This window comes from Pieris napi, chromosome 4 (assembly GCF_905475465.1).
Source record: "Pieris napi chromosome 4, ilPieNapi1.2, whole genome shotgun sequence".
Taxonomy (NCBI): Eukaryota; Metazoa; Arthropoda; class Insecta; order Lepidoptera; family Pieridae; genus Pieris; species Pieris napi.
In genome coordinates this window covers 13592030-13619151 of record NC_062237.1, presented here as the reverse complement: position 1 = coordinate 13619151, position 27122 = coordinate 13592030, and the positions used below count along the sequence as shown (strand labels likewise).

Genomic DNA, 27122 nt, shown 5'->3' with positions numbered 1-27122 from the left:
TATGATATAAGTTAGGTACTAGTACTATGTAACTACAATCAGCTTAATGACGTCTTATTACAAAGCGCGGCGCGGCGACTAGTGCCATCACCGATCATTAATTCAGGGGTTTTTACTTTGTCACAACACTATTTTTATTTCATTAAAAACTGACAACACCGTAAACGTCAGTTGACTTCGTCTAATTAAAAATACGACTATAGGTAATGCACAGGTATACTAATAAATTTTTGGTTTGAGACAAAGCACATATGTATTATATTTAATATTTTATCTAATATTTCTGTGCTGCACAGATATTTAATATAATTTAACATTTACGTCTACGACAGATATTCTCACTGACTGATAAGTGGCAAACGTGTTTAATTTATGTCATACATGGTGTCATATATTGATTGCAGCACCGTCAAAATCAATGCTTTTGCAACTGTCACAGTCACTTTGACATACATAATCTGTCAATTATAAAAGGTAAAGAGCAAAAGCTCAGAGAAAACAACTAAATCATGAAAAACTATAATAATTATTTTTACAATTCGTGTTAAATATAATTTTAATAGCTTATCGACTCACCGTGTCCTACAAATATTTTAATTACAACTAAAAACGACTAATTGGTGTTGGTGTTAAAGTGATAGTGTTAATTGTTTACATTTTGAGTTGAGGGAGTTTGAGCAGATTCCAGCTGTGTTGCAACGGGTTAGTTTCGAGAATTTTTAAGTAATTATTATTATGAAGAAGTAATTTATAACTATTATTTATACAATCCTATCGAACACTTTGCGCCAGGCATACCATTGCGTCTAATTGACCTACTAAGAATGGATATACTGACAAAAACAATGAATGACCTTCGTACTGTTTGGATAGTTTTGGTCAATTATCGTGTAGCAGATATTTTATATCAAGAATACATACTACGAATTATTACAGAAAAATTGAAATGCTACTAGAAGTTTGACTGTTATTTAACAAGTTTTATCCTTGTAACATTCATACCTAACCTCTGCTATGATATAAATATGTGGATTGAATAATCATGCCTTGTGGTAAATAGATTAAAAAGTATCTCTTAATCTAGAAGTGCCTTTTGTAATTGAGAATGATTTAAACTGATTAATTTATTAACATTTACGCTACATAAGACTAACTCAGATTATACCTAGAATCAGTAAGTGCTGAATAAGTTACCAAAATATCTTGTGTTATAATGAGAATTGACATATTGTGGCTTAGGGGAGGTGTGATGCTAATGACAATAGAGTGTATCATTGTAATTGCTGAGCTTATTATTAGGCAAGCTCAGTAAGTAAAATCTCAGAAAAACTTAAAATGATTTTGAATTTTTTGCACTTTACAAACATATAAAAACAATTTAATTAAAACATCATTTGATACTAAGCACATTGCTAGGATGAATTATTACTTAGACTACCTTATCTTTTCAGAAGTATTTCCATCAATGGCAGATGATCCTAGTCCCTCACAAATATCATCAGGTAACTTTGAATTTCCATATTACACCATTCTTGGCTTACTGAATAATGTGATATATACTGATAAGAGGTGCGACGGGATTGTGGCTATTAAAGTGTAGGTTGCATTCATATTTTCACCTTCCTATGATAACATTTCGTTATTGGAACTTTGAGAATTTCAATCAACAAAGAGATTGTAGGCCAAGACCACAGTTACAGTGCCTTGTGTTTTTTTTTGCTATAGAGGACAGTTGGGTTGCGCCAGACACTGGAATGAACAATGCTTCTTATATATACAACATGACCACATGTCGCTGCTTTGCATGAATAACCGCATAATCCAAAAACACACAATTTTACAGGGTGGCTATTTGAAAATTAAACAAAATTGTTACTGTCATAACTTTTCATGTATTTAATCAATAGAAAAATAGAATGTATAAATCGAAAGGGCATTAATCAAGGTTTAATTAAAATCTAAATATATAGGTTTTGAGCTGCTAATACCTTAATTAATAATTAAAAACTATGCTTTATTCGACTTGTTACAAAATGAGTTTTGGCATATTATCATGAATAGGAACATAAATCAAAATAATATACTTGAGTTGTTCTCAATTTTACTTTTATAATAGTATAACTGGTAATATGATCTACAAGATATTCAGAAATATCTGTAATAGTAACACAATAACGATTAAGATAATATTAAAGAAAAGTATGTTCAAACACAAATCAATTTATTAGTTTTATGTTGTAGCCATCGAAACATTTTTTTCTGTAGAATAACACATTTCTGTTTATTATATTAGTACATTATGCTAATTAACATGAAATTCAGAGATTAAACAAACCTGTGGAAAAGTATTTTTAGAAGAAAATGCTGTCATACAAAATATATAACATAAGTCCACATTTTGTTATAACTTGCAGTATGACTATAACCCAGATACCTACCAGTACCTATGCACATTAAAATGATCACCCTTAACATTAAACATAATATTAGAAACCACAAACATAAAACAAATCTAACAGACAATATCTATTATACTTCTTAAAAGTAATTAGGAAAAATAACATTATGACCTATAAAGTATAACAAATATATAACAAAGATTTGCTATTTAGAAATATTTAGGAACATTATGAACCATACTTAAACATACAACATCTAAAAAAATTTTGTTTTTTCAAAATAATTAGGTTCATTAGAAACCATGAACATAAAAAAATCTAACAAACTTATACTCTATTAGGCTTCTTCTTAAAACTATTTGGCATCTACCGCAGAATCAGTCTTCTTCAGGTACATAATACAAATTAGAGATTCTCAAAAAACGGTTTATAAAACCTTGGTACAATATTTTTCCTAATAAGGTCTAGCAAACCTTTCTTCTTCTTCTCACATATAGGAATTTTTTCTTTGTATGCTTTTTTAACAGTGATATTATTGGCAGTGTTTCTTGTCTTACCAATTTTGTCTATAATGACTGTTTTAAACTGTGTGTCCTCGTACGATGTTTTATAGGAAAAACAGTAATTAAAATCATTCGATTCCACCTTCAAAATTTTGACATCTCCTAGCTTTAACGTTTCTTTGTCCATATTCTTAGAAAAATTTTTGCCTATTGATGAAGCCAACGCTTTTATATCAAAAAAATCTTCGTGTTCCAATTCATTTACTTGATAGGCTTTGCCAGTTTTTTTAGCATTTCTTATAATGTGCACATACTGGTCAGGTGTATATATGGGTCCAGACTTCAGAGCTTTACCAACTCCTCTTTCAATGAGGGAGTGGACATTATCACCCTCATTTTGAGTGTGCCCTTTTATAAGGTATTTGTGGGTTATTGAATTAATAAAATCGAGATGATAAACTGCATATACATAAAGAGCTATTATGTACTGGTTCTTTTGCTGTCCGCAGCAATTGTCGGAATAAAATATTATATCTAATTTTGAATCTAGTTCTTCAGCTTTAAGCTTTAAATTCTGTATGTATTTGAGCAAACAAGATCCTATTTCTGTAGCACCACGTTTAGCTTCACCTTCATGCCAGACATAACATGCAGTGTCTTTAGATTTGATATCGCATATTGTGAAATTATACGTATTTAATTTCGATACGTAATAAAAGTTTGATGCATCTCCTCTAGGACAGGGCATTGCAGCCTGAAGATCATAAACTAATACAATACAATTATCAGGTGTAAATTTTTTGTCATCTTCTTTATTTTGCCTTGACAAATCTTTTTCTGTTAAATGCCTATCAAACTTTTCCTTCAGCTCTACCTTATCGTTTTCTGTGGCATTACTATATGATGTACAATCCTCACACTGATCTTTTTTCGGTTGGAAAAAGGCAATATTGAATTCTTTGTTAAAGATCCTGTAATACATAAGGTAATTGGCGCTTGGTAAATTTTTTGACTGACAGTCGAGTTCGTAATCCCTATGTAAGTCTGCTACAGTTTTGCCGCCATCAATATAAAGCCTTTTTGTGTCTGCACGGCAGTAGTGACTATTAATCTTTGGGATTGAGTTGATGTGTCCAATAATACCTTCTCTAATAGCCGGATCTAAATGAACATGTTGGCTGTGTTTACCACGATTATCCAAATCTAACATGCCACATGAATTCTTCTTCTTTTGAAGAACAGTTCGGATAGAGGTATCAGTTATATCTAGGGTAGCTTTAAAAAATACTTTACACACTCGAATTCTCTCATTATAAACGGTCAAATAAAAAGCATTGTTTTTCCCCCGGTTACTGTTATGCATCTTGTATGAATATCGTGGTTCAATGACGGAAAGATGGCGTAAAATAAAATCTCGTTGCCTTTGCAGATCTCCCATGCCCCAAAAGCATTCAAAAATTTCTTTGCGTTGTGATTCTGTAATATTTTGAGTACACTTTTGTTTGCATTTATCAGTACATGGTGTTTTTAGAGACTTTGCGGGCACAACGGTTTTTCCTTTTTTAGAATTGGATATATAGGACTTACCAGAGTTTCTCAGGATTTTTGCCTTGTTACGCAACCAGTTATTGGGTGTAGATTTTCGTTTTCGTCCTTTATTTGAATTGGTATTGTCTTCACAATCAATATATTGTGTAGAATTGGTATTAGAACTAAGTACCAAAGAACTTGGTGGTGTATTAGCTGTAGAACGTGAAGTTGAAGGTACTGGCTCAATCGAATCATAGCGAGAATCTTCGATGCAATTAGCTATTGTAGGAAATATATTCACCCTGGACTGAACCACTGCTGTTAAACGTTCATTATTCAATTCATCGTCTAATGAAGTCTCGGAATCTGATGAACTAGATCCACCACTTGAGCTGGATGAACTGTCGCTTGAGCTTCTATTAGATTCTGTTTGCATTGGGGCTATCGGCATAGGTATTGGTGAACTTGTTTGGTTTTTGGTGGAAACATCGTCACTGAAATTGTCATATTGTTTTTCATTCAAATCTATTCGACTCATCAAATTTTTAAAAACTTGGCGTTCATTTCTCAAAAGAGACCTCTTTGTAGAACAGGATGTATCGATATCTACATAATCAGGATCCTTCACACTATCATCTGAGCAAAAATCTTCACTAACATTAGATAAATTTTTATTTTCAATGTTATCTTTACCCTTGGGAGACTGAATGAACTGTTCCTTTTTAGTGAATTGTATGGATGTTGAAGTCTTAGGTTCAAGGTGTATAATATCTTCATTATCCTGTTTCAGGTTCCGGATTATTTGTAGGGTACGGGGATTCGGCACTGTAAATAAAAAGAACAATTCATAAAATAACGAACCACACCATACCTACCATGCCATGCCACGTCATCACACACCACACGCCCACACCACAACACAACTAAACCAGAAGGTGTCGGCAGAGGTCATAAATTCACCCGCATTTCGCCAGATATGTTTTTAGGTTTCATGGATACGTTATAGGGGCGACCCTTCTGCTGTTCATCGGGCACAATTTCTAACCCCGAGTTGCTCTTTAGACTTTTCTAAATTAGAAATAACGAAAACCACGTTTACTGCTCGACCCAGGATTCGAACCCGGGACATCGCGATTATATAAGGCCCTATGCAATGAGCCAGGAGGCAGCAAAAAAAACAATAAAAACACGTTATAATTGTATTATATCGTTAAAAGTAACTTAACTTGCTTTCGGTTCTAAATTATTGAGCTTTATTTCTAAGCAATAATAACCTATTTCGTAAATATGTTAAAAGATTTTGATATTTCTATCTTGAATAAACAAATAAAACTTAATAAGTATTATTGTCTTACTTACTCTTTCGTGAAGAATGTTGTAACACTAAATGCAGCACTTTTCAACAAAAAAAATTATCGAAAATTGACACAATTTTGTCTTGAATAATCAAACAACTCAAAATGAATCAATATTGCAGAAAATATTACTAAACTTTACACTTTAAACACACGATTATTTAGAAATGTGGTATTATCCCGGAAAGTTTTAACGTGATCACGCGAAAACAATAATAGCAACTGGCGATCGTCGACTGTTGCAGAAATATGGCGTGATAAATCAACCAATCACATAACGACATTTTTACGCGCCACTACGCCGGTTTTGCCGTTATGAACGTGAGTCTTACTGACCATGAAATAAGGACTATTTTGCATTTGGCTGTGTTATAAACCAGTATTTTCAAAATTTTGGTTTGTGCGGGTATTCATGCAAAGCAGCGATGTGTGAAAACTTTTATTGCTTACTTTACTAAGCATGTTTAAATGAGTCTGTTTGCCTAGATAAATATGTCATGATCGTAGAACAATGTCGGATTTGAAAAAAATCCAAAATCCACTTTTTATCATATTTGGATACTACATTGACTAAATATTACGGGTACACCTAAAAAAATTCATGTGTTTTAAATTTCAAATTAATCAATTGGTACAGTGGTACATCAATTGAAACATGTGATTTTTGTAGAAAACTGTTAAATTTAATGTTATTATTTTTATTTTGTTTCAAAACAAACCCTTTTGTTTGCTTGTATGCCAATTTTCATAATAACAATAACCCCTGTAGATTTTACTATTTGTTAGATCAGTCACTATTCTACAACTATGACAATTATATATTGTTGTATAAGGGGTGTTTAATAAATAGTTTTAATGCAATACATTCTTCTAGGAAACGAAAAATAAAAATGAGAAGTATGTACCAACATTAGATAAATATAATAAATATATTATAATAACAAAAACCAAAATTCTCTTTTCTATTTTGTTCTACTATGGGCATGTGGTCTATAGTTAAGAAACCTTTCATGAAGCCTGCTCGTTCTACTGTTTTATTATTTTATAGAACAGGGGCCAAACAAGCAGGACGCTCACCTGGTGTTAAGTGATACCGCCGCTGGACACTCTCAACGCCAGAGGGCTCGCGAGTGTGTTACCAGCCTTTTAACAATTCGACATTGTAATCATGCAGCAATCAGTTTGTAGAGGCTTACTTGTAAAATGGGTCTTTAGTTAGCTATGTCCGATATTCTTTTTTCATCGAAAGATTTATATGATGATGAATTTTAAATTGAATACAATCGAAAGTCTTTACGGGAACATGTTTTCATGCATTTGGTGGTTTTATGTAAGGCTTAGTTCATATGGCCGCGCGGTACAAGATCAATATAAACGGTAATTATCGTCTACATTACCGCGCAGTACCGCACGCCAACGCGCGGCGCGCTCCGACCCGCGCGCAAGATCTTGAACCGCGCGCTTCCACGCGGCCACGCGCGGCACAAGTTTTGCAAACCTGTATCGACCTGTTCAGTTGATCCGCGCGGCATGAGACGGAAAGACACATAGATCGATGAAAAATGAGTACCGAAGATATGGCATTAAGTATTTGGTGATATGCAATATCTTATAGCATCTTCACTGGATTTTAAATCATTTTCAATAGAATCGTATAAAAAATCAAAGGATGCAACTGACATCCGGAAATAGTTTTTAGTAGAAGAAATTTATCTTCGTGTAACCTCAAGTCGGGATACAAAGTGACAAACAGGCTGGAAGAAAGTCTGTCACTTAAAATTGGATGCACCCAGTATCGTCTTTGTCTTCTTCTGTGACGTCTCAGTCTTCTATATAAATACCATAAGCAAATTGCCTCCTCCACGTCCATCGTCAATCAATGTTGAAGCCACACTGGCGCGCGTACATATACCGTCATGTGAATGCTCCAACCGCGTGGCGACGCGCGGCTACGCGCGGTCATCTGAACTTAGCCTTAATCGTCATAATAACGTTGTGGTAAAGCGTAGCGCTTATGAATCATCAACTCGACATGATTCTTGGTACTACACACTAAATATGACTCGAAATATATAGTGTGAATATGAACAACCATGACATTCAACCATTATTGTTATTTTGATTTTTTAACAATTAAAAGAACATCGATACACTCGTAAGTCAAACTTATATATATATATGTATATAATAAAATAAAATAAAAATAAACGTGATTTGACAAATGAAACGCATAGATGTTTGGATATTGTGAATATTAAATATATGTATATGTATTTATCTTTTTAATCGTCTCATGTAATAATAATGTTGTGTGAGGTGACTTTAAAACGGAACAACTTATTTGAGAAACGACGGATAGTTTTGTTGAGTTGTGTTCTGACTATTACTTAGAATTTGAATCTTTAGCGGAGAAGGAACGCTAAGCCCAGTTAAAGTTTGTGGTTACTGGAAATATAAACTACTTGAGGGACTATATTCTTGTAATCGGTGCCACAGCTTCGGACTCTATGAAAATCCCTCGGTATAGAACAGTCCGTTGGTAGAGAGACGAGATCCAGCAAAAAGTGAGTCGTAAGACAAGGAGTGGGCCGGGAGGCTCGGCTCGCGGCTGATCGATGTCGGCAAGGCCACGGTCGCGCGGTGTTATTGATTACTTATAAATAGCAGCAGCCCCAGTGCGCTCGCGTCCGCCCGCCCTCCGGCGGCCCTCCGCCCGCCCTCGACGACGCCGCATGCCGTACACGTGGCTGATATTGCTTATCGATGTAAATACTGTGCTAGCGTCATTTTATTTTGAAACAAATGGGAATTAATTATCGGCTTCTGCTGATTACTTAACTAATCCCAGAGGCCTGATGTTGATGAAATCAAAAGTAATATTTTTTAATTGAGTTAACTCTTTCTGTTCTCGTCTTTATAAAGTTTACCGAACAGGTATACAGTTCCAGCAGAGTATTAATCAGGCGGTGCCGTTGTTGTGAGCGTGGTTGTTTAGGAACGGAGGTCAAGGCCACCTATCGGGATTCTTCCTTTCCCCCCTCTGTGCCCCCACCCTTCTTCAGGGCCTAGCCGCTCCGGCCTTCATACAAGGCGTGGCTGTATCCTTAAATAGACGTAGCAACAGAGTTTGTCAACACACGCCCACGCAGTCGCGTCTCCTTCTCCCCGTTCCTGAGGGGCAAGGGCTCTCGGCTCTCGCTTGACTTAGTTTCGTTTGTTTAGCTACATATTATTTAATATCAGCCAAACTTATTTAATATCGCCTCTTTACTGTAAGAATTCGGTATTAAACTCCAAGTCTAAAAATAGTAGCAGCAACCTCCCTTACATAATTACGAGCGGAGGCTGTGTTTCCTCCCTGGGAGGCGCGGCGGGCGGTCACAGTCCATTCGCGACTGTACGAGTGCGACGGTCGGTCCACTTGCTTCGCATCGTCAAATTAGTCTTAGCGACTCTATTTTTTTCTATAAAAATGTACGGTTAATACATTTCGAGGAAGTGAAGTTGTCCGAGCGCTCTCCAAATATGTCGATCGAACCGAGGACTGTCACTGCCAAAGGTAAACTTATTCCTCATTCAGAGCAATCTATCCTTTATGATAAGATACAGCAACCAAAAGTGCAATTTCCCTGCTAAAAAAATATATTATTGAAACTGGCCTGTTCCTGTGATTTGGTTCGGCCTCTTTGTGGTAAAAATAAAGCATACCGTAAAGCTTAGACTAGAGCAGGGGTCTCCAAACTACGGCCCGTCGCCACATCTACGCCACATCTGGCCCACGGACAGATTTTGTCCGGCCCGCGAAGAGCTAGCATACTTGAAAACTCCTTTTAGAGAACATATTTTTATAGCAAATTAAATTTAGTTTACTGAAGTATTCTAATTTTATGTTGAATAATTATTAATATGTCATCTACATTGATATAGTCATGGGCTAACTACTCATAACGTTGTTGTAGGCTTATTGTTATTGTTTTTGTGAAAAACATAACTTATAACAAGCATAATGACATATGGTTTTGGCCCTCGGAACTTACTGGAGTAATCAGTATGGCCCTACGGCTGGAAAGTTTGGAGACCCCTGGACTAGAGGATAGCTTAACTTGGACAATCACTTTTACTACTTTTCTTCTTTACTCCTTAGAATATCGATAGGAAAGGGAAAGCAATGAAGTTTCCGAACCGCTTAAAAAATTATTTCGTTTCTGTTTGGGCCCTCGTCCCAAATATATTTGGTTTTTAAAAGGCTTCCTTAACGGTTTTCATGCCCTTATTAATTCGATGAGGCACTACGTAAATAGAGAGCGAAACATTCGGATTATGTCAACTATTAAATTTTACACAATGCAAATTCATTCACGCATATCGGTGAGAAAAGAATAGCCTATCACCGGGACATAAATATTATAGCTAAGTTCAAATGTTTAAGTTATATCAAATCCAAAGAAGAGGTTACGTATTAAGAGAATAATTCTTTTTATAAATTGTATTGTAATTTGTGATAAATAACGTGCAAATTACGCGGCGTAGTCTCGCGCCTTGGGATTTTAACATTAAATAAAAGCTATCGTACAAATATAGGTGGTCCTATTGCTTTTGTTAAGGCAGTGTTGGCCTAGTGGCCAGCGTGCGACTCTCATCCCTGAGGTCGTAGGTTCGATCCCCGGCTGTGCACCAATAGACTTTCTTTCTATGTGCGCATTAAACATTCGTTCGAACGGTGAAGGGAAACATCGTGAGGAAACCGGCTTGCCTTAAGCGGGCCATAGACGGACCGCATGTTGCAGCCGATACCGACTGCTCTAAGCGGACGCCGCACGGCGATCTGCAGTTTCCATAGTAAATTCATATTCGCAATACACGGACCGCTCGAGCAGTTTCTGAGCAAACCGCATATTGCAGTCGGTCTTGACTGCAACATGCGGTCCGTCTATGGCCCGCTTTAGACCCAAAAAGTCAACGGCGTGCGTCAGGCACAGAAGGCTGATTACCTACTTGCCTATTAGATTACCAAATGATCATGAAACAGATAGAGAAATCTGAGGCCCAGACCTAAAAAGGTTGTAGCGCCATTGATTTATTTTTATTTTATTACTTTTGTTAATAAACCTTAAATTACTACAGATTTTTAAGAAACGTTGCTCTATTTTAGACCATTTCACTAAAAAAGTATTCAAAATACCATGTAGGTACTCTCGGAGCAAATAAAATAATGATTAAACTTAGTGCTGCATCGGTGAAAGTTTCCACATTTCTGTTTAACATTAAATCACATTTATTTTCGACAAAGAGGACAAAGAGTTTCTAAATGCCTCCACTTACATTAAATCCCAAATGAATCGACTTAAGATTAATACGCCGCGTAAAGCATCGGCACCTGCGCACGGACGTATCACATAACCAGTTAATGTCACGGCGCCAAATCGACTGAGAGGTCAAAAGGTAAGTGGGGCACGGGATGGTGCCCGCGTCTCATTTTTCGCCCAACACTATAAGAAGTTATTATTTCCTTCTTTAATCACAGAGGCGTAATAGAAAAGCAACGACTCGTGAAATAAATAATACTAGTAAAAATAATACTATGTAAAAGTCGTAAAGTTGCCAGTTTGGCTTAGGTATCTTATGTAACTCAAAATATATATGTGTGTCGGTGGATAAACTTAATCGACCCGTAAAAAACTGCGAATTTTTGTCAGCAGTATAGGAGATTGTGTACGAACCGAAAAAGAAAATTTGAAAAATCTTTTTGAGTTATGACTCTTTTGTAATCGCCCTTAAGTACAATTTCCTGATAAAATATTATTGTTGTCGCCGAGGTGATTTCGGTGGAGATAACACAATAAGATGCACAGAGACGAAGTCATACTGCGTAGTTCCAACAAAATGATATTCGTGAAAAGTGAATGATGAGACAAGAGAGCGGGATTCCCACCTGAGTCACCCGCTATTTAAGTAAAAGCTATCTTTTGGTACGTTTGTAACTCGCGTCACAATTATTATCAAGCTAAATAGACGTTTACAAAGATTGCAAACGCGCTAATCTCAGATTATTAATACTACAGGTTCGAATTAAAACATTGCTTTTATATTGTATAGTCATTTATCGAGAAATAGGTTATGGCTTATCTAACGAAAGTTAGATAACCGTCCTTAGAAAAGAGAAAAGATTATCGTATTCAAATACTACTCAATTAAAATGGGGGTAGATATACATAAATGACCGTCTGTCATGTAACGTGGTCTGTAGAGGCATTCGCTAATCAAAAGCGTCGTACTGTCGTCGCAAGTCGGGCGGAGAGGCGGTCGCGGAAGTTACCGAATTAAACTACAACTTCAAAGTCGAGGTCGCCGCGTTTGTCATCGTCTGCGCTAACTCGACGTCGCTCTGCGCCTGCGCCGGATTTCTTTACAACGCGGACGACAGACCCTTGACCTACAAAGAATATTTTTATTAATTTTCTACGAATTAGCAGAATAATTGATAAAGGACACGTAAATATCGACTTGGTGTGGCGGTGTGTGGTAAGTGCTACGGCACTGAATGAGCGGCGGAGCGCGGGCTGCGGGCGCAGGGCTCGGTGCCTACTCGGCCATCAGTTTCCACCAGCGACTCGAGCTCAACGGTCGTGTCGAATGTGCGTCAGTGTCCTCGCCAATGTTATGATACAAGTGCGCGGTGTTGTTAAAGATGTTTGCGTCAGTCGCAGTGTGTCCGTTCTGTGTACCAGTTTATAGTGCTTAAGGTGGATTCCGGACTGTATCAGGCCGTGGAGCACGGCCGGCGACTCGAGCGCTCCCGGGCGATGTATGTCATTAATTTAGGTGAGTCTGAGGTCTCTCCAAATTCTTTATTCAGCAAATAGGATCTAGACGAAACCGGTGTGCGTCCGATAGATCTTGCTAAACAAAAATGTATAACGCTGTTATCTCGTTGTTCCGATTTCTGGACCGGTTGTTTGCTGACTTTCTTCGAAACCGCAGCCGAAGGGGCAGTTCACTGTAGATCACGCGACATGCGGCAGGTCGCGTTATGTACAATAGGTAGTAAGGTTCCATTTCAGAATCAACTTATTCATAGCTTCCTTTGTATGTGTGTTGTTATTATATTGACTTTTCGCGGCGCGTGGGCGTGTGTTGGTATGTTGCGCTATCGGTGGAGCTATTTCTGACTTCTGTATACGGCGCAAGTGTGCGTACGCGCCGCATCTGTGTGCCTTATCTGTGTTATCGCTCACACGATGTCATGTCACCGCACAATCGGCCGTAGTGCTTTTAAACCTTAAGTATTCATTTAATTCACCCATTAGTCGATCTAGTCAGTAGTTTATTTTATGAAAACTTTCAAAAGAGTCGTGGTCTAATTGGCAAATATGTGTAAAAACCCATCATTTCGAAATAGTAGTCATGGGATACAATTAACCGCAGCCGAGATTCCTAGAATGACGGAGCGATGCGTCCGTGGAAAGATTCTCTACAAGCGTATTGACAATAATATTATTGTGAATCGCCAATACACATCTTCCCGGATCGCACACTTACACTTCTATACAACGGATGGTCACCCCCATCCGTTTCATATTCCCAGATTGTTAAATGTTCAAATAATGAAACTCTTCGTTTGAAGTTGGGTGTCAACTGGCTGTAATCGTTTAACACATGAGCTTGACTAACATAAAATACTAAACTAACTACCCCTATCGTGTGGTTGATTAACAATAAACTAAATTGAATTGCTTATGTTATCTATAAAGAATATAAGTGTAGTCGATTTGGACATTAGCGGAAACGAGAATTTTATGTTACAATTTATGAGTGTATAAAAAACTAAAACACATTTTTGTTTCAAGTATAAGATGATTGTTAAAATTTGCGCTTTTAATGATTAACTAAAATACATATCTATATAACTTAAGTAATGTTAGGTTTCATAACTCACGATAGCAATTTTTAGTTCAATTAGGCTAGAATCTGATGAAAGATAGGCTAACCAGGGAGAGAAGCTTGCAATCATTTTTTTAAATCGTGAATAAAAAACACAAATTAACAGAGAAGCTGTTCTTTTTCCAAAGACATTTTCACTCTCATAATGGCGGCGGAAGATTATTCCAGCACTTGTTGGCTATATTTATTTATTTATTTCGTAATCCTACAGCTAACATAAATTATATATAATAACAAACAGATACACTGAAAATATAGCCAGAGGTGGAATACATAATACATTTTACTACAAAAAGGTTCAAAAATTTACAAAATCAAACAAACAAAAAAAAAGGCTGCGTGTACTTATACGTGCGTAAGAAGTTATCCTTCTTTGGCATTATTAAAAATAGTTTTTGATTGCATGCAAATAATTAATTACAATTAAATAATCAAAGACTGGAAAAGGAGTCATTATAGTCAATAAAGTTCAGTTTACATAAATTAAATAAATAAATATTTATTATTATACATTAAGTGTAACATAAATTCTATTATTATTCGAATGTTGTTTTTAAATTATGTCCAATGCCGTAGCATCTTCCGTGGGCAACTTCATTCTGTTAAATTTCATCGTAAAATTTCACTCTCATAAATTTTTCATAACGCGCCTAAAGAAGTATAACTTCAAAAATTATTCAATACATTCAACTAAATAATACCTAATTTGGCTGTATTGTGTGATGGTGTAAAAGTGAGGGTAAGTACGTGAAGGTGTGTATGTGGGGTATGCTAATGATGCAGGCGATTTTGCGCTATGGATATTCTTAATACTTCTTTTAACCATATTCCGCGACAGCTTAAACACTTATATTTATTACTTAAATCTTACTTCAAAAGTAGCCGTATGACACCTCCTCGTTGTAGAGGTTTAAGGGGCTTTGGTCATCACCACATCAATAAACATACACGCAACACGGCTTCTACTGAGACTAGTGTTTGATTACACCAGCAGCTCAGTATTTAGATACTGTGTAAAAGCAGTTAGCTGTAGTGTTATTTATATGTCCCTTAACAGTAAATTTTCGTAGACAATTACACCAAGATTGCGCTCCGTACTCGTTTCTATATTATTGCTATTTCAGGAGATTAAAACATGCTTCCTGTCAAATCCTTTTGCCTTGTCAGAATTTTGATAAAAACCAAAGTCTTATCATCGGACCATGCAGCAATACGAGCATTGTTTGTCTTTTCAAGTGCGTCTTGTGTTTCGGAAGTGTGAAAAGACAATTCCTTATTTCTAATTTAATTAAGTTAATTAAGTTATTGTGACGAAGGGCTTGTAGTTCCGTAATCCGTAGACAATTTGGTAAACAAATGAATTAAATTAATCACCGGCGTGGTCTGCGTCGGCGTTGACGTCAACCGGATAAACGAGCTAATTTTAAATATTATCATATTTTGTGTGATGCTGTGCACATTTTTTATTCCTTACGTTCGACTAGCTTTTGCTCGTAATCTCAAGGGTAAGTTTGGGTCCAGGAAACTACGAACCGTAAGGTTTAGTTCCTAATTTTAGGTTCAGATCATCCTTCTGAAGGAAGTTGGTCTTCCTCTGTTCCCCCTAACATTGGAAAACTTTATTTTTATTTGATTAGTGAAGAGTGTTCACCAGGGCCTGTTAGCTTCTGATATTCTTTCTTCACTCAAAGAATTAATTCAGCTTTCGCATTCGTAAACAACGTCACAATAATACTCAGACCTTATAAAATAAAAAAAATAGTTAATTTAGTCAAGAAAAACTTACTTTCATTTTCAGCAACGTCATCTCGCGCCACGGGTGAATGCTAGTTAAAGTAAAATTCCTCTTTTACTAAATACTTGCACACTTCAACAGAATACATGTAGTAGTGTGCAAGTAGGATTTAGCGCACGGAGCTCGGAGGTCCGGAGCCGTGGCCGTGCCGCGACCCGGAGGCCGGTCCTCGTGGCCTGCTTCCTCAGAAGTATACTCGCTTTGACAGCTCTATCCAATAAACCCACCCACCACCATCAGCTATTTTTAGCTCGTGTGAGCGACGAAATGCGGCGCCCGAACTTCTGTAGTAGCGCGTACTTTTAGCTGCACCTTTTTTCATATCAAATAAAAAGCGTAATTTTAGCCTATTATTGAATATAGGTACTCGAGTTAAGTAAAGCGTGAGCCAAAGGCTCAGTTTTGTCGTGACAGGCTGTTTCACTTAACGCAATACGAACGAATGTTCTTTTTATGCTCAACGTGAAAAAAGATCGCGATCAAATGTGTATCTCTTGCGGACGCGGAAGCATTACAGGACCTTTGCCGCATCGTTGATCTCAATTATAGAGGTGACGAAAAAAGGCTGTTTTCAAAGACTACATAACAAAAATTATCCCAATCTCATTATTTTGCAAATTGTAACACAACTTACATATAGTATAGATACAAACTAAAATGGGGATGAAACGACGCATGCGCACGCGTGACGTATATTTAATGCGGTTATGTTTTGAACAATAACCACTATGATTAATATATTTGAGAAACACCGAGTCATCGCTTTAAATCTATTTATTTCTTGTTTTGTCTTATTGTTATTACAAATATATTTAATGTTTAATTAATTTTGTATTAAACCATCACTTTGAAGCAAATTGATCGATTGATTGGTGATAGAGAAAGCGCGCGTGTGTATACAGTAATATATAAGAATATTAACTTGTAAGTTGCGAATATATAATTAAATTTTAGAGTATTGCTATTACTTAAATATAAACTCGACACGAAGTCGGACTTATTATTCTGTCGTAGTCCATTTTTAAGCTTGAATCTCATCAATATTATTCTTTGCTTCATATTTTATTTTGTATGATTTTAAACAAGCCTTTTTAAACAGAATTATGTTTGTGTCGCTTTCAATTAAGTATTTACTATATTAAGTTTTTCAAGACAATACAATACATATATATGACTGATACCTACTGGCTCCTACTAGTACCAGATTGAGGATTACAGGATATAGAAATAATAAGAGATACGAGCGGGTATTGCGTTGGCCTAGTTGCGTTCGCATCGTTAAATAGATTTACGGTGTCTAGCCAACGTTCAGCGGTCAGTTCAAGATGCGACAATTATTTGTCTTCGGAGTGTCAGTTGCTTAACGAGCAACTCCCTCTCCCCCTCTCTATTTCTCTAAGAATCGTTATGCAATATGCAAACAGAATATGTTACGTTCCAATGAAAAGCACGCGTCCACTGCCAGATCGAACCGGCTTCTACCAAATGCCTCTAGCTACCACGGGGAGATTATTATGCAAATTACTCATCAAACCTTCAATGTGCCGACGATCGCCCTATTAATGTAGCAATTGAAACGTGACATTGTCCTCCTGCTCCGGAATAGTTTCGTGTAGACCGGTAAGAACTGGCCTTGTAACTGTCGAAGGCTTGAAGGCTGGACGCTTCTCGATAAACAATCCTTTTCGCTTTAAAAAAAATTGTAGCGTGTGATGTTCGATCAATGAGAATTTAAATAACCGCCATATTATCGTCGAATATATTATATATTTCCTTAGTCTATTCCGGTTACGCTATAAAGGGAGAGGCCCGCGCCAGGCCACGTATAAATAGACGTGGACGAAGAACGATGCTCGCTCCGCACTGGACATTGGCCAGATTCGTGTTCTTCGTTTTCTTCGCAAAATCACTTGATAAGCATAGAATTGCATTTTATTTATTTATGAGCGAGTTGTGGCAAAACTTAGCGCAGTAGAACTCACGGGAACAACTGTCACGGGATCATTTATTGACTCTTGTACTCCACTGCTATTATATCCCACCCAAATCAACACAAAAATCAAGTTTATTGAGTAATCTTAATCGTCATGGCTATAAATAGCCCGTGTCTTGAAACACAACCCTCGCGTGAGAATTAAATTTGTACTCGATGAGCTAAAAAAATGGCTAATGCAACGGGGAAATTGACCGAATTCGGTATCGGCAACATTGGATTGCTCTTCGGTATTTCTAAGAGATTTAAGCATATAAAGTGTTATGACTGTCACATGGCATGTCTAACGAAATCCACAAATACAAGTTTACTACTATGACTGGGCATAAATCTATGTTTAACATATGCATTGTTGCAGAGCACAACCTAAAGGGAATCGGAGTAGCACTCTCAGACTGATAAGGTTTCCGGTGAGGTCGGCGCCCTTCCGCTCGGCTGCCTCCCGTGAAAGTGCCTCCCACTCACAGCTTAGTTGGCAATTGTAATTCACATTTAGACCCGAAGGTTGTTCGACAATCGACAGGAACAGAACAGCACGACGAATTATCCTCGGTCGCCCGTTTAGACGCTTTAGCCAACATATAGAACTTCACTTTTATTATTACTTAAATTAATATCCGTCTATAAAGTTAATAAACAAGAGTTGGGTCGCGTCGTGATTGGAACCTGTTCTATTTTTAGAAATGTACCACTTCCGGGAGATAACACAAACTAAACTTGTTTGTTGAACATTTACCTCGTGCTGATATAGTCGAGGCTATAAATAGATCGTGCTGTATCTTCACCTGTTTAATAAGACGCAGTTTATTATTCAGATTTGTTCGTGTCCATGGGCAGCCTTCGGCCACCACCTAGGCACCATATGTCAGCAGATCTTGCATCGCCGGTATTATTTGCTGGCTACATTATTCAGAGAGGGTTTGATTGCTGGCGATCTAAAATAAGGCAGCAAAGGGCGGACCCAGAATAGCCGGGAGTGTACAAACAGGGCCCGTTATATTTAGCTTACATCACCGACTTGTTTCTGCCTTTGTTGTTCGAAAATAACCAAACCCTTGCCCGAGCACAGAACTACTTCGAGTTGGATAACGTCAGTTGAAGTTAACTAACAATTTCATAGGAACTTCACTCGTTTCAAAGTTATACCCCATAGGAATGTTTGTTATATGCCTAAAACGTCCATGTAATGCATTAATAGTGGGCGATCGATCAGATGCAGCGGAGCTACGGGCGCGACGTGCTTTGATCACAGAAAGAATCAAATGTAGGTTTTATCACTTTATAATACCATGATACGCGATCGCTAAACGTCGCCAAGCTTGTTTTTAATGTTTCCAACTGTTGCATGAATGAACTGTGCTAGACGATCGTTTATAGCGATCTATTCCCAGAGCGGAGTGCCGCTAATGAGATAGAGGATATTCTATAATTGGCTTTCGATTGGATTAATATCTGTTTTACAAAGAAAGGACTACGCGGTAAAGGAGACACACGGGGAGTCCCGAGCTGCACTTGTGCCGAAAATAGAAGCTATAAGTAACCTGTCGCGGGACAATGTTTTAAGTTAACTTGGAAATAGTATTAGTGGCATTATAAGAGCAGTCTCGCGATTGGTGCAACGCAGCCAACAATAGCATGCTATTTATACACCTGACTCACTCCCGCTCTCGAGGCATTGACGCGATTATGCTATTTGGACTTTTTCACTCCTGCCTTTTCTCGATATAGCAGATATTCATTTGTCTCACTTTATTACGCACAATGGACGTATTTATAGATGACTCTAAACTTCACGTCGAAGCATGAGGCTCGGTTATTAAATGTTTCGTCTTTGTTACTCAAAAAATCTAAATATTATTTATTTATTTATTTATGTAACTTCTGTACACGTATGCTTATAAATTAAAATTTGTGTGACATGGATTCAACTCACCTGTCACTTTGCATAGATAAATAGAGATAAATAGAGATGTACGTAACATCCTATGGAGAAACATTTTCATCCGGATAAAATCCAAGATGTAGTGGTAATTTGATAAGTTTCACTTCAGTTTAAATGACTTTTTAGGAGTGTGAATGGCTAATACAGATAAAGGTCAAATTCATTGTTTTTTTGGTGCAACCAAACGTTTTAATAATCCTCATTAGACGACAACGGCATCTACTCCCTTGAGGTGTCACGTCGCCGCTGGGACAGGTCACGCGGTCACCCAATGGTGTTTCCCATATGCATAACATCTCGAGAGTGATGTAATTAACATTGCAACGGAAATAGAAGTTTGTTGTATTCGTTTCTCTGAAACAAAGCCGAGCATTGGTCGCAAATTTAACATGTTTTCACAACCGTAAAGCTGGAGGCCTCGCCCACCTTCTATTTATAGTTCTCGATATGTTCGTGCGTCTCTGTCGCTCCCACTTACTCTAAGAGAAGGACGGAGCAGAGGCTCGAGCCGCCGCGTCCTTCACTTGTCGTACTTTCTATTTTTATATTAATCGTGATAAAGATTAATTTCCTTGTTTGTTTATTACGCCCTTAAAAGAACCCCTGAGAATAAATAAATATAGATCTTCGTTTAAAAACATGAATCATATGCGTAATTCGCCAATGTATTGGGTTTAGCTAACTACAATATAATTAATGAAAATGTAGACATTTTCCACCTTACAAAAGAGGATAGGAGGAGGGTGAGGAAATATTGAGGAAACGGGAAGACTGACTTTTTCTTCTTTCTTTAAAATATTAAGTTGTAGTTTGTTTCATGTTTAATTTCAGTTTTCTTCTTTTTATCTATTAATTGACTTACTTTTTCTGTTTCGTATATTTTGTTTAACAATGTAACCTGTTTTGGCTTTGTATATTGTGTAAGTGTTTTCTTTGATAATATGGATATGTGTAGCTGTAAGATAACATATAGATAAATAAAATAAAATAAATTCTAATGCTAAAATATTTTGTTAATTCGATTCAATAGTTTTGATTTTATCCAGTACTAGCTCTCGGCGGCCTCCTTAATGTACCTACATATTCATCTGAAAGCTTCTTAACTGATCGACTTTCATTTTTAATTGGTTCCAAATTCTTTGATGTGATCTTTCTTGGACTTTTGATTTAAATGCGAGCGCGAATAGGAACGATTTCACTGAAATTTACGAGAAATAGTTCCACCTTATGGTGAAACGATGTGGCGATAGAACGGTGTATACTACTATTTGCGAATAGACGAATATTTGCTATTTGGGCTGACGCAGCTCGTGGGCAACGCAATAGAGGTTAACGGGACTACTCAGATTTCAGCGAAGTATTTAATTGAATGAATTAAAAATATGAATGATTTAAATTTTAAAGCAACAACTTACAAGGTCGGCACACCTACGCCTGGGTGTTAATTACTTCGTTTCCCACAATTATATAATACCATTTATTCTCGCTTGACCTTTCATAAGTCCTTATTGTCGCAGTGGTTGCTGGGAAATTACCGGCCTATACATATAATTACGTCGAAGAGTGGGCACCGGCTCACTAATATTAGCAATGACAAAATTGTCTGTTGTGAGCTGACCGAATGGACCTACCTGAAGTGTTTCGATAAATGATGGTAACAAAATTACGCCACGCGTCGGCTTGAATTATTAATGTGCCTCATTTACATACAAATAAATATACGTAATTCTTAATACAGTTAATTATTTCTCAGGGCCGACACGTGTAAAATAGTAACTTTTTGGTATCGAATGTCGGGTTTGCAATATTGTTATGTATGTATGTATGTTACATAGATGATATATAAAGGACGCAGGACTACAGACCGACTCGTTTTCTAAATTTAGATCTTCTAAATATAATTTGCCAGACCCCTGCGCGGGGGAGAGGAAAGACACACACAGCCCCCCCCCCCCTTCTCCCACATCCGACACCCTTCTGATCGAGGTCACGTTTAGCTGGCTAACCCTGGATCTAGATCGAGCTAAAACGGTCGCAAGATATTTATATCCTTAACTTGATTAACGCTATTATAAAATAAATGATGTTTACATATTTTAATCATTTTGCCAATAGTTAAGTTACAAATAAAACAAATTACTTTTTAACAGTAATAATGATACAAAAATAAAGAGTCTTGTTACATCAATATTAATACATTTATGTATTTTTACAACCAGTTATTTGAATGATAACCATTATTAACGAGAACACTTATAAGTAATTATGGTTAATCTTCATGATGTTCTCGATCAATACTTATTTTTGCGTAGCACACACGTATTCTTACACGATATCCCACAGTGTCACATCATTGGTTCATTCCCAAATTACTCAAAATTGGTATACATTTATATTTGTAAATAAATTGTGTTTTGCAGAGATGTCGCGGGATAACGGCGGTGCAGAAGGGGGCGGGGGCACGGGCCGCTCGCCGTCCCCGCCGCGAGCGCCGCCCGACTCTTCCTTCCACCACCAGATTATGCAGGTACCGTCCTCTCTTGGCATTTTCACACCCCGGTTGCTCCCTAAACGGTATAATCTATATGGACTGCAGATTCCCGGGGGCCACAGATCGATCTCTAAAGATTGATGTTATTTGCCTAGAAACGAAACGTAGGACCAGGCGCTTAATAAGGACTATGGAAGTAGAAACGAAAGCCAGTTATTAAGAAAGCGGTAGATCGGACGAATACATTTTCCAGCTTTTCCAGTGATGCATCGGTGTGGAGGGAAAGGGCGGGTCATTTGGTCGTGCGGGGGACGGCGAACATTCGCTTTGACCCGGTGTTTTTAAAAATACCAGAGAGTCTTCTGCCCATAAGCCGTCGAGGTGCAGCGGGGGTGCACTCGTATACATAATATATGGCCTCTGGGAAGCTTTTGTTGCAATTCAATTGATAACTCGAGATATTCTCCGGAAGCGGGCAGCTGGCACACAACTGCGCCGCTAATAAACACGCGCACTGCTATTCCGGGAACATTCCGACAATCTCTTTTTAACAAACCAAAATAACCTCCGCGATGCCAAATTTATTTGCCCTCGTGCTCGCTTCTCGGATCAATGCAGAGATATTCTGGCCGCTCTCTACTTTTATAGGAGACGTTTCATTGTGTGTTTCCTCTCGTTGTCAGAGTCACAGTCCCAGAAAGAACCATATCGCGGAGAGGGCCAAACAGACATTAGAGAATAGTTTCCTGTTGCAAGTGAGTCATTTACCTTACCACGGCTTCCCCTCCTCCCTTCGCACTCACTACTTGCGCACCTTTTGTACAGAAACCTTGTTCTGAGACAGCAAAGTTGCGCAGGTAATACCAATTCGCCTGTTGATGTTTTTGTACATAACCACCTCGACACGGCACTGAGCCGTGTTCGAGCCTCTCTCTTAAATGTTATGAATTTTCAGTGTAATATAACTAAGTAATGCTAGCGTTCGTGAGTGGAAATAACACAATTAACTCATCTCTTTTTGTGTTCTGTTGTTGGCTCGCTAGTCGCGGATGAAGTGGTACAGTGGGCGGAGGGCACTTTATGTACGTTTTTTGCCTTCCAGTTGAAGAAGCAGCAACAGTTACAGCAAGAGATATTGTTGCAGCACTTCCAGCAGCAACGGCAGCAGCTAGCCGAGCAGCACGAGCAGCAGATCAGGCATCATTTAAAGGTAACGAGCTAAAATTCCTTGGATTCAAAACAGCTTGTTCGTATCTCTTTCGCTTTTAGAGAGTTATTTATTCTATATCTATCTTTTACACTATCGGCGACTCACGTAGGCTATACGTGTAGTGTTTTATTCTTCCAGAAGATAAAACACAATATCTTCTTTCTTATCATGCAGGTCACTATGTTTGTACGTACGAACCATTAAAAGATCTAATTTTATAACACATTCACGCAAAAGAAACTTTATAGAGACCTGCCATTCTTCCATCGCAGTCGTTTTGTCCAGAATATACTTAATATGCAATAATATGGATTTTACGCCGTCAGAACTGATTTAGACTAGTTTGGTACACGACGCCTGAAATAACAGAGCTATAATCTATTTATGGCGTCCATTAAACGCCGTTTGATAACTCGCTGATTTATCGGCTGTAACATGTCGAACGCAGCGCCTCGGCATTCGTGGATATTTTGGCATCGCGTCCAGTGCGCCGGAAATATTCGCACGACGGGACAGAAATACACCGAACAGTTTACATTCACTGAACTTAGCTGAAGCTTTTATAAGCACATGTTAAATAAAATAAAATGAATTACCTCTTGTACTGTCCTAATTCTTCTTTTAGATTAGGCTAGAAAATCCTGGAAGACGTCTCCGTACCTGTGCTGTATCGGTTTTCATTTGAAGTAAACAATAAACCCGATACACCCTCTGAACTAGATGATGGTAGCGAATCAGTAGGCAGTTTTATTTTATTCGAATAGTCTCTTCGTATCGATCCGTCGGAGCCAATAATCATAGGTCCTACGTCTTTCAGTTATGGGAGCAACAGAAGGCGATGGAGGAGGCGGCTTTGCGCGAGGCGAGGGAGGCCAGAGAGGCCAGGGAGGCGAGGGAAGCGAGGGAAGCGCGTGACGTTCGCGAGAGAGGGGATCTGCGCAAGAAGGACAAGCTCGAACATTGCGCCACCGCCTCCACGCAGGTCAAGCAAAAGCTGCAGGTGAGTTCGAGGACGAACTCGAGAAGCGTGTCGAGTAGAAGTGAGAGCGACGGTGACGGTTTTATCGGCTGTTTCAGGAGTTTCTGAAGAAGAAACAGGCGGCCGCCACAGCCAACGGCGCGTTGCCCGGCTCGCCCTATAGGAATTGGTGAGTGTAGCGCTCTGTTTCACCATATTTATTGTGGATGAAATATTACTTTAAGGCGACTTTGGACTTTGGTTCTTTGCAGGGGCATCGTGAAGTCGTCGTCGGGCGAGTCGATGCCGTCGGGCGCCGCGGCGGGGGCGCACCCATACCGTCTGCCCGCCCCGCTGGCCGCTCCGCTGCCGCTCACGCTTCCCGTGCCCGCCGCGCCCGACTACCCGCTCAGAAAAACCGGTGAGTACCGATCGTCAAGATGTCCTAAAACCGCTAGTTTCCGACGAATACTAATATACGTAAGCATGATTTTGCGTCGCAATATTAAAATAATAAATGTGCGTGAACTAATCTCGTAGTCGGCTCGCGAGAGCCGAGCGCGTGTGTGTGCGTGTGCGTAGCGCTAGTGACCGCATGTGTGTGTAGCGTCGGAGCCCAACATGCTGAAGGTGCGGCTGAAGGCGAGGGTCATCGAGCGTCGAGCGTCGCCGCTGGCCCGCCGCCCCCTCAAGACGCGCCCGAAGCCTCGCAGTGAGTACGGAGCCCCGCTTTCGTCCGCGTGTGTCGCTCGTGGCTCACGACTGTTCTTTCGCGCAGACTGCGAAGCGGGGTCGCCGCGAGGCTCGCCGCCGGGCGCCGTGGGCAGCAGCACGCCCATCCGCGAAGAGGAGGAGACGGGTCGCTCGCCCGAGCCGCTCTTCTCGTCGCCGTCGCTGCCCAACATCTCGTTGGGGCGGCCCCTGGCGGCGCACTGCCCCCCGCCAGCGCCGCCGCCCGCGCTGCCGCCTCTCTGCGAATCGGAACCCTACTGCGGCGCCGCGGCTCTGAGCGCGCGCCTGGCCAAGAGGCCCCTGGGGCGCACGCACTCGGCGCCTCTACCCCTCGGAGACCCCGCGCTGCACCCTCATCTGCCGCACCACTATTTGCGCGACCAAATCAGGAAGACGGTTAGTTCGCCGACCGCCATCATTTGGGCGATAAGCCTTCACGTTCTTCCACAACTCCTCCTAGGCCAACGGTTAACCTAGTCTTGCAAAAAGTCTCTGTAAAAAAATTTGGATTCTACAGACCCTAGACACAGTCAACACATTTTAAGCGTCCCCCTCTCTCTCTCTCTCTCTCTCTCTACCTCCAAGTGAACAGAAATGCACACTCCGCAGGTGTTGACTCGCGCGCACGACGCGGCCGCCGCTCAACTGCGAGAGGAGGAGGGCGAGGTGATCGATCTCACGAGGAAGCCCTGCCCCGTCCCTCCGGCCGCGCCTCCCGCGCCGCCGCCGCCGCCCCTCGCCGCCGCGCCCCTCGCTCGCGCCCTCTCTTCGCCGCTGGTGGGGGCGCGGCAGCCGCCCACGGGGCTCGCCTACGACGCCCTCATGCTCAAGCACGGCTGCTCGTGCGGCGCCCACGCGCCCACGCACCCCGAGCACGGCGGCCGCCTGCAGTCCGTTTGGGCGCGCCTCTGCGAGACGGGCCTCGCGGCGCGAACGGAGCGCACGCGCGCGCGCAAGGCGACGTTCGACGAGCTCGCGAGCGTGCATTCGGAGGCGCACGTGGCGGCCTTCGCCGGCCGAGGCCGCGACGCCAAAGAGCCGCGCGGGCGCGCGCTGCGGCTCGTGCGCCTCGCGTGCGGCGGCCTCGGCGTGGACGCCGACACGCCCTGGAGCGAGGCGCACACGCCGGCCGCCGCTCGGCTCGCCGCCGGCGCGCTGCTGGACCTGGCGCTGCGCACGGCGCGCAACGAGCTACGCAACGGGTTCGCCGTCGTGCGGCCGCCGGGCCACCACGCCGAGCCCGACCAGGCGATGGGCTTCTGCTTCTTCAACAACGTGGCGATCGCGGCGCGCCAGCTGCGGATGCGGCTCGGGCTGCGGCGCGTGCTCGTCGTCGACTGGGACGTGCATCACGGCAACGGCACGCAGCAGGCCTTCTACGAGGACCCGGGCGTGCTCTACGTGTCGCTGCACCGCCACGACGACGGCAACTTCTTCCCGGGCACGGGCGCCGCCGACGAGTGCGGCGCCGGCGCCGGCCTCGGCTTCACGGTGAACGTGCCGTGGCCGGGTCGGCCGCCGCTGGCCGACGCCGAGTACCTGGCCGCCTTCCGGACGGTCGTCATGCCCGTCGCCAAGGAGTACGACCCGGAGATCGTGCTCGTGTCGTGCGGCTTCGACGCGGCCGCCGGCCACCCGGCGCCCATGGGCGGCTACAGCGTGACGGCCGCGTGCTTCGCGCACATGACGCGCGAGCTGATGCAGCTGGCCAACGGCAAGGTGGTGCTGTCGCTCGAGGGCGGCTACGACCTGCCCGCCATGTGCGACTGCGCCCAGGAGTGCGTGCGCGCGCTGCTCGGCGAGCGCATCGCCGCGCCGCCGCTGAGCGAGCTGGCGCGGACGCCGGCGCCCCACGCCGTCGCGGCGCTGCGGGCCGTGGCGGCGGCGCAGGCGGCGCACTGGCCCGCGGTCGCGCGCTCGCTGCCCCTGGCCGCGCTGAGCGCGCTCGAGGCGGCGCCGGCCGTGGCGGGCGCGCGTCTCGGTTCGCTTCAGACCGAGAGGGACGCGGCGGACACGGCGGCCGCCATGGCGACGCTGTCCATGCACCAGCCGGCGCCGGCGGCGCCGAGCCGTTCCGGGAGCTCCCGCTCGGCGTCCGAGGAGCCGATGGAGCAGGACGACGCCAAGTGAGGCGACGCCGCGGACCCGGCTGTCTCCCTGAGGCTCCCCGCCGCGGGAGCTCATCTCCGAGCGAGGCGCTCCGCCCCGCCCGAGAGCCTCACATTCCTCGCGGCCGCCCGACTCCACCCGAAATGTCGAGTCGATAGCTTCGA

The 27122-nt window shown here is 41.2% G+C and overlaps 2 protein-coding genes and 1 long non-coding RNA gene across 15 annotated transcripts; 1 reads left to right on the top strand and 2 right to left on the bottom strand.

Annotated features, from left to right (window-relative positions):
• The first annotated feature begins 298 nt into the window (after positions 1-298).
• On the top strand, positions 299-27122 carry LOC125048925 (histone deacetylase 5). Of its 13 annotated transcripts, XM_047647891.1 has the most exons (11): positions 318-702; positions 1452-1502; positions 21879-21985; positions 22633-22704; positions 23052-23159; positions 23977-24159; positions 24237-24307; positions 24390-24538; positions 24725-24829; positions 24896-25245; positions 25459-27122. In XM_047647891.1, exons 2-11 carry the CDS (start codon positions 1466-1468, stop codon positions 26977-26979), a joined length of 2703 nt encoding a protein of 900 aa, XP_047503847.1. In that variant the 5' UTR covers positions 318-702; positions 1452-1465; the 3' UTR covers positions 26980-27122. The 13 variants fall into 13 exon arrangements, with proteins under 13 accessions (XP_047503850.1, XP_047503846.1, XP_047503848.1 ...); XM_047647890.1 differs by having other exon boundaries at positions 301-702; positions 23094-23159; positions 24725-25245; XM_047647886.1 differs by having other exon boundaries at positions 313-702; positions 1455-1502; positions 24725-25245.
• LOC125048927 lies at positions 1870-6212 on the bottom strand. Its single transcript, XM_047647899.1, has 2 exons — positions 5792-6212; positions 1870-5257 (listed from the first exon to the last, which is right to left on the bottom strand). Coding segments are annotated over exons 1-2 (2454 nt in total). The 5' UTR covers positions 5793-6212; the 3' UTR covers positions 1870-2804.
• LOC125048930 lies at positions 11869-12427 on the bottom strand. The gene is made up of 2 exons (XR_007116900.1): positions 12292-12427; positions 11869-12220 (listed from the first exon to the last, which is right to left on the bottom strand). It is a non-coding gene; the product is annotated as an uncharacterized LOC125048930 (long non-coding RNA).

What these genes read in the sequence shown, in the direction of transcription:
- LOC125048925 (XM_047647886.1), top strand. Translation starts at nt 1,466, where the DNA reads ATGGCAGATGATCCTAGTCCCTCACAAATATCATCAG. An exon ending in TCCCTCACAAATATCATCAG is followed by an intron (nt 1,503 to 21,878) that starts GTAACTTTGAAT and finishes TGTGTTTTGCAG; the next exon opens with AGATGTCGCGGGATAACGGC. An exon ending in CTACCCGCTCAGAAAAACCG is followed by an intron (nt 24,539 to 24,724) that starts GTGAGTACCGAT and finishes ATGTGTGTGTAG; the next exon opens with CGTCGGAGCCCAACATGCTG.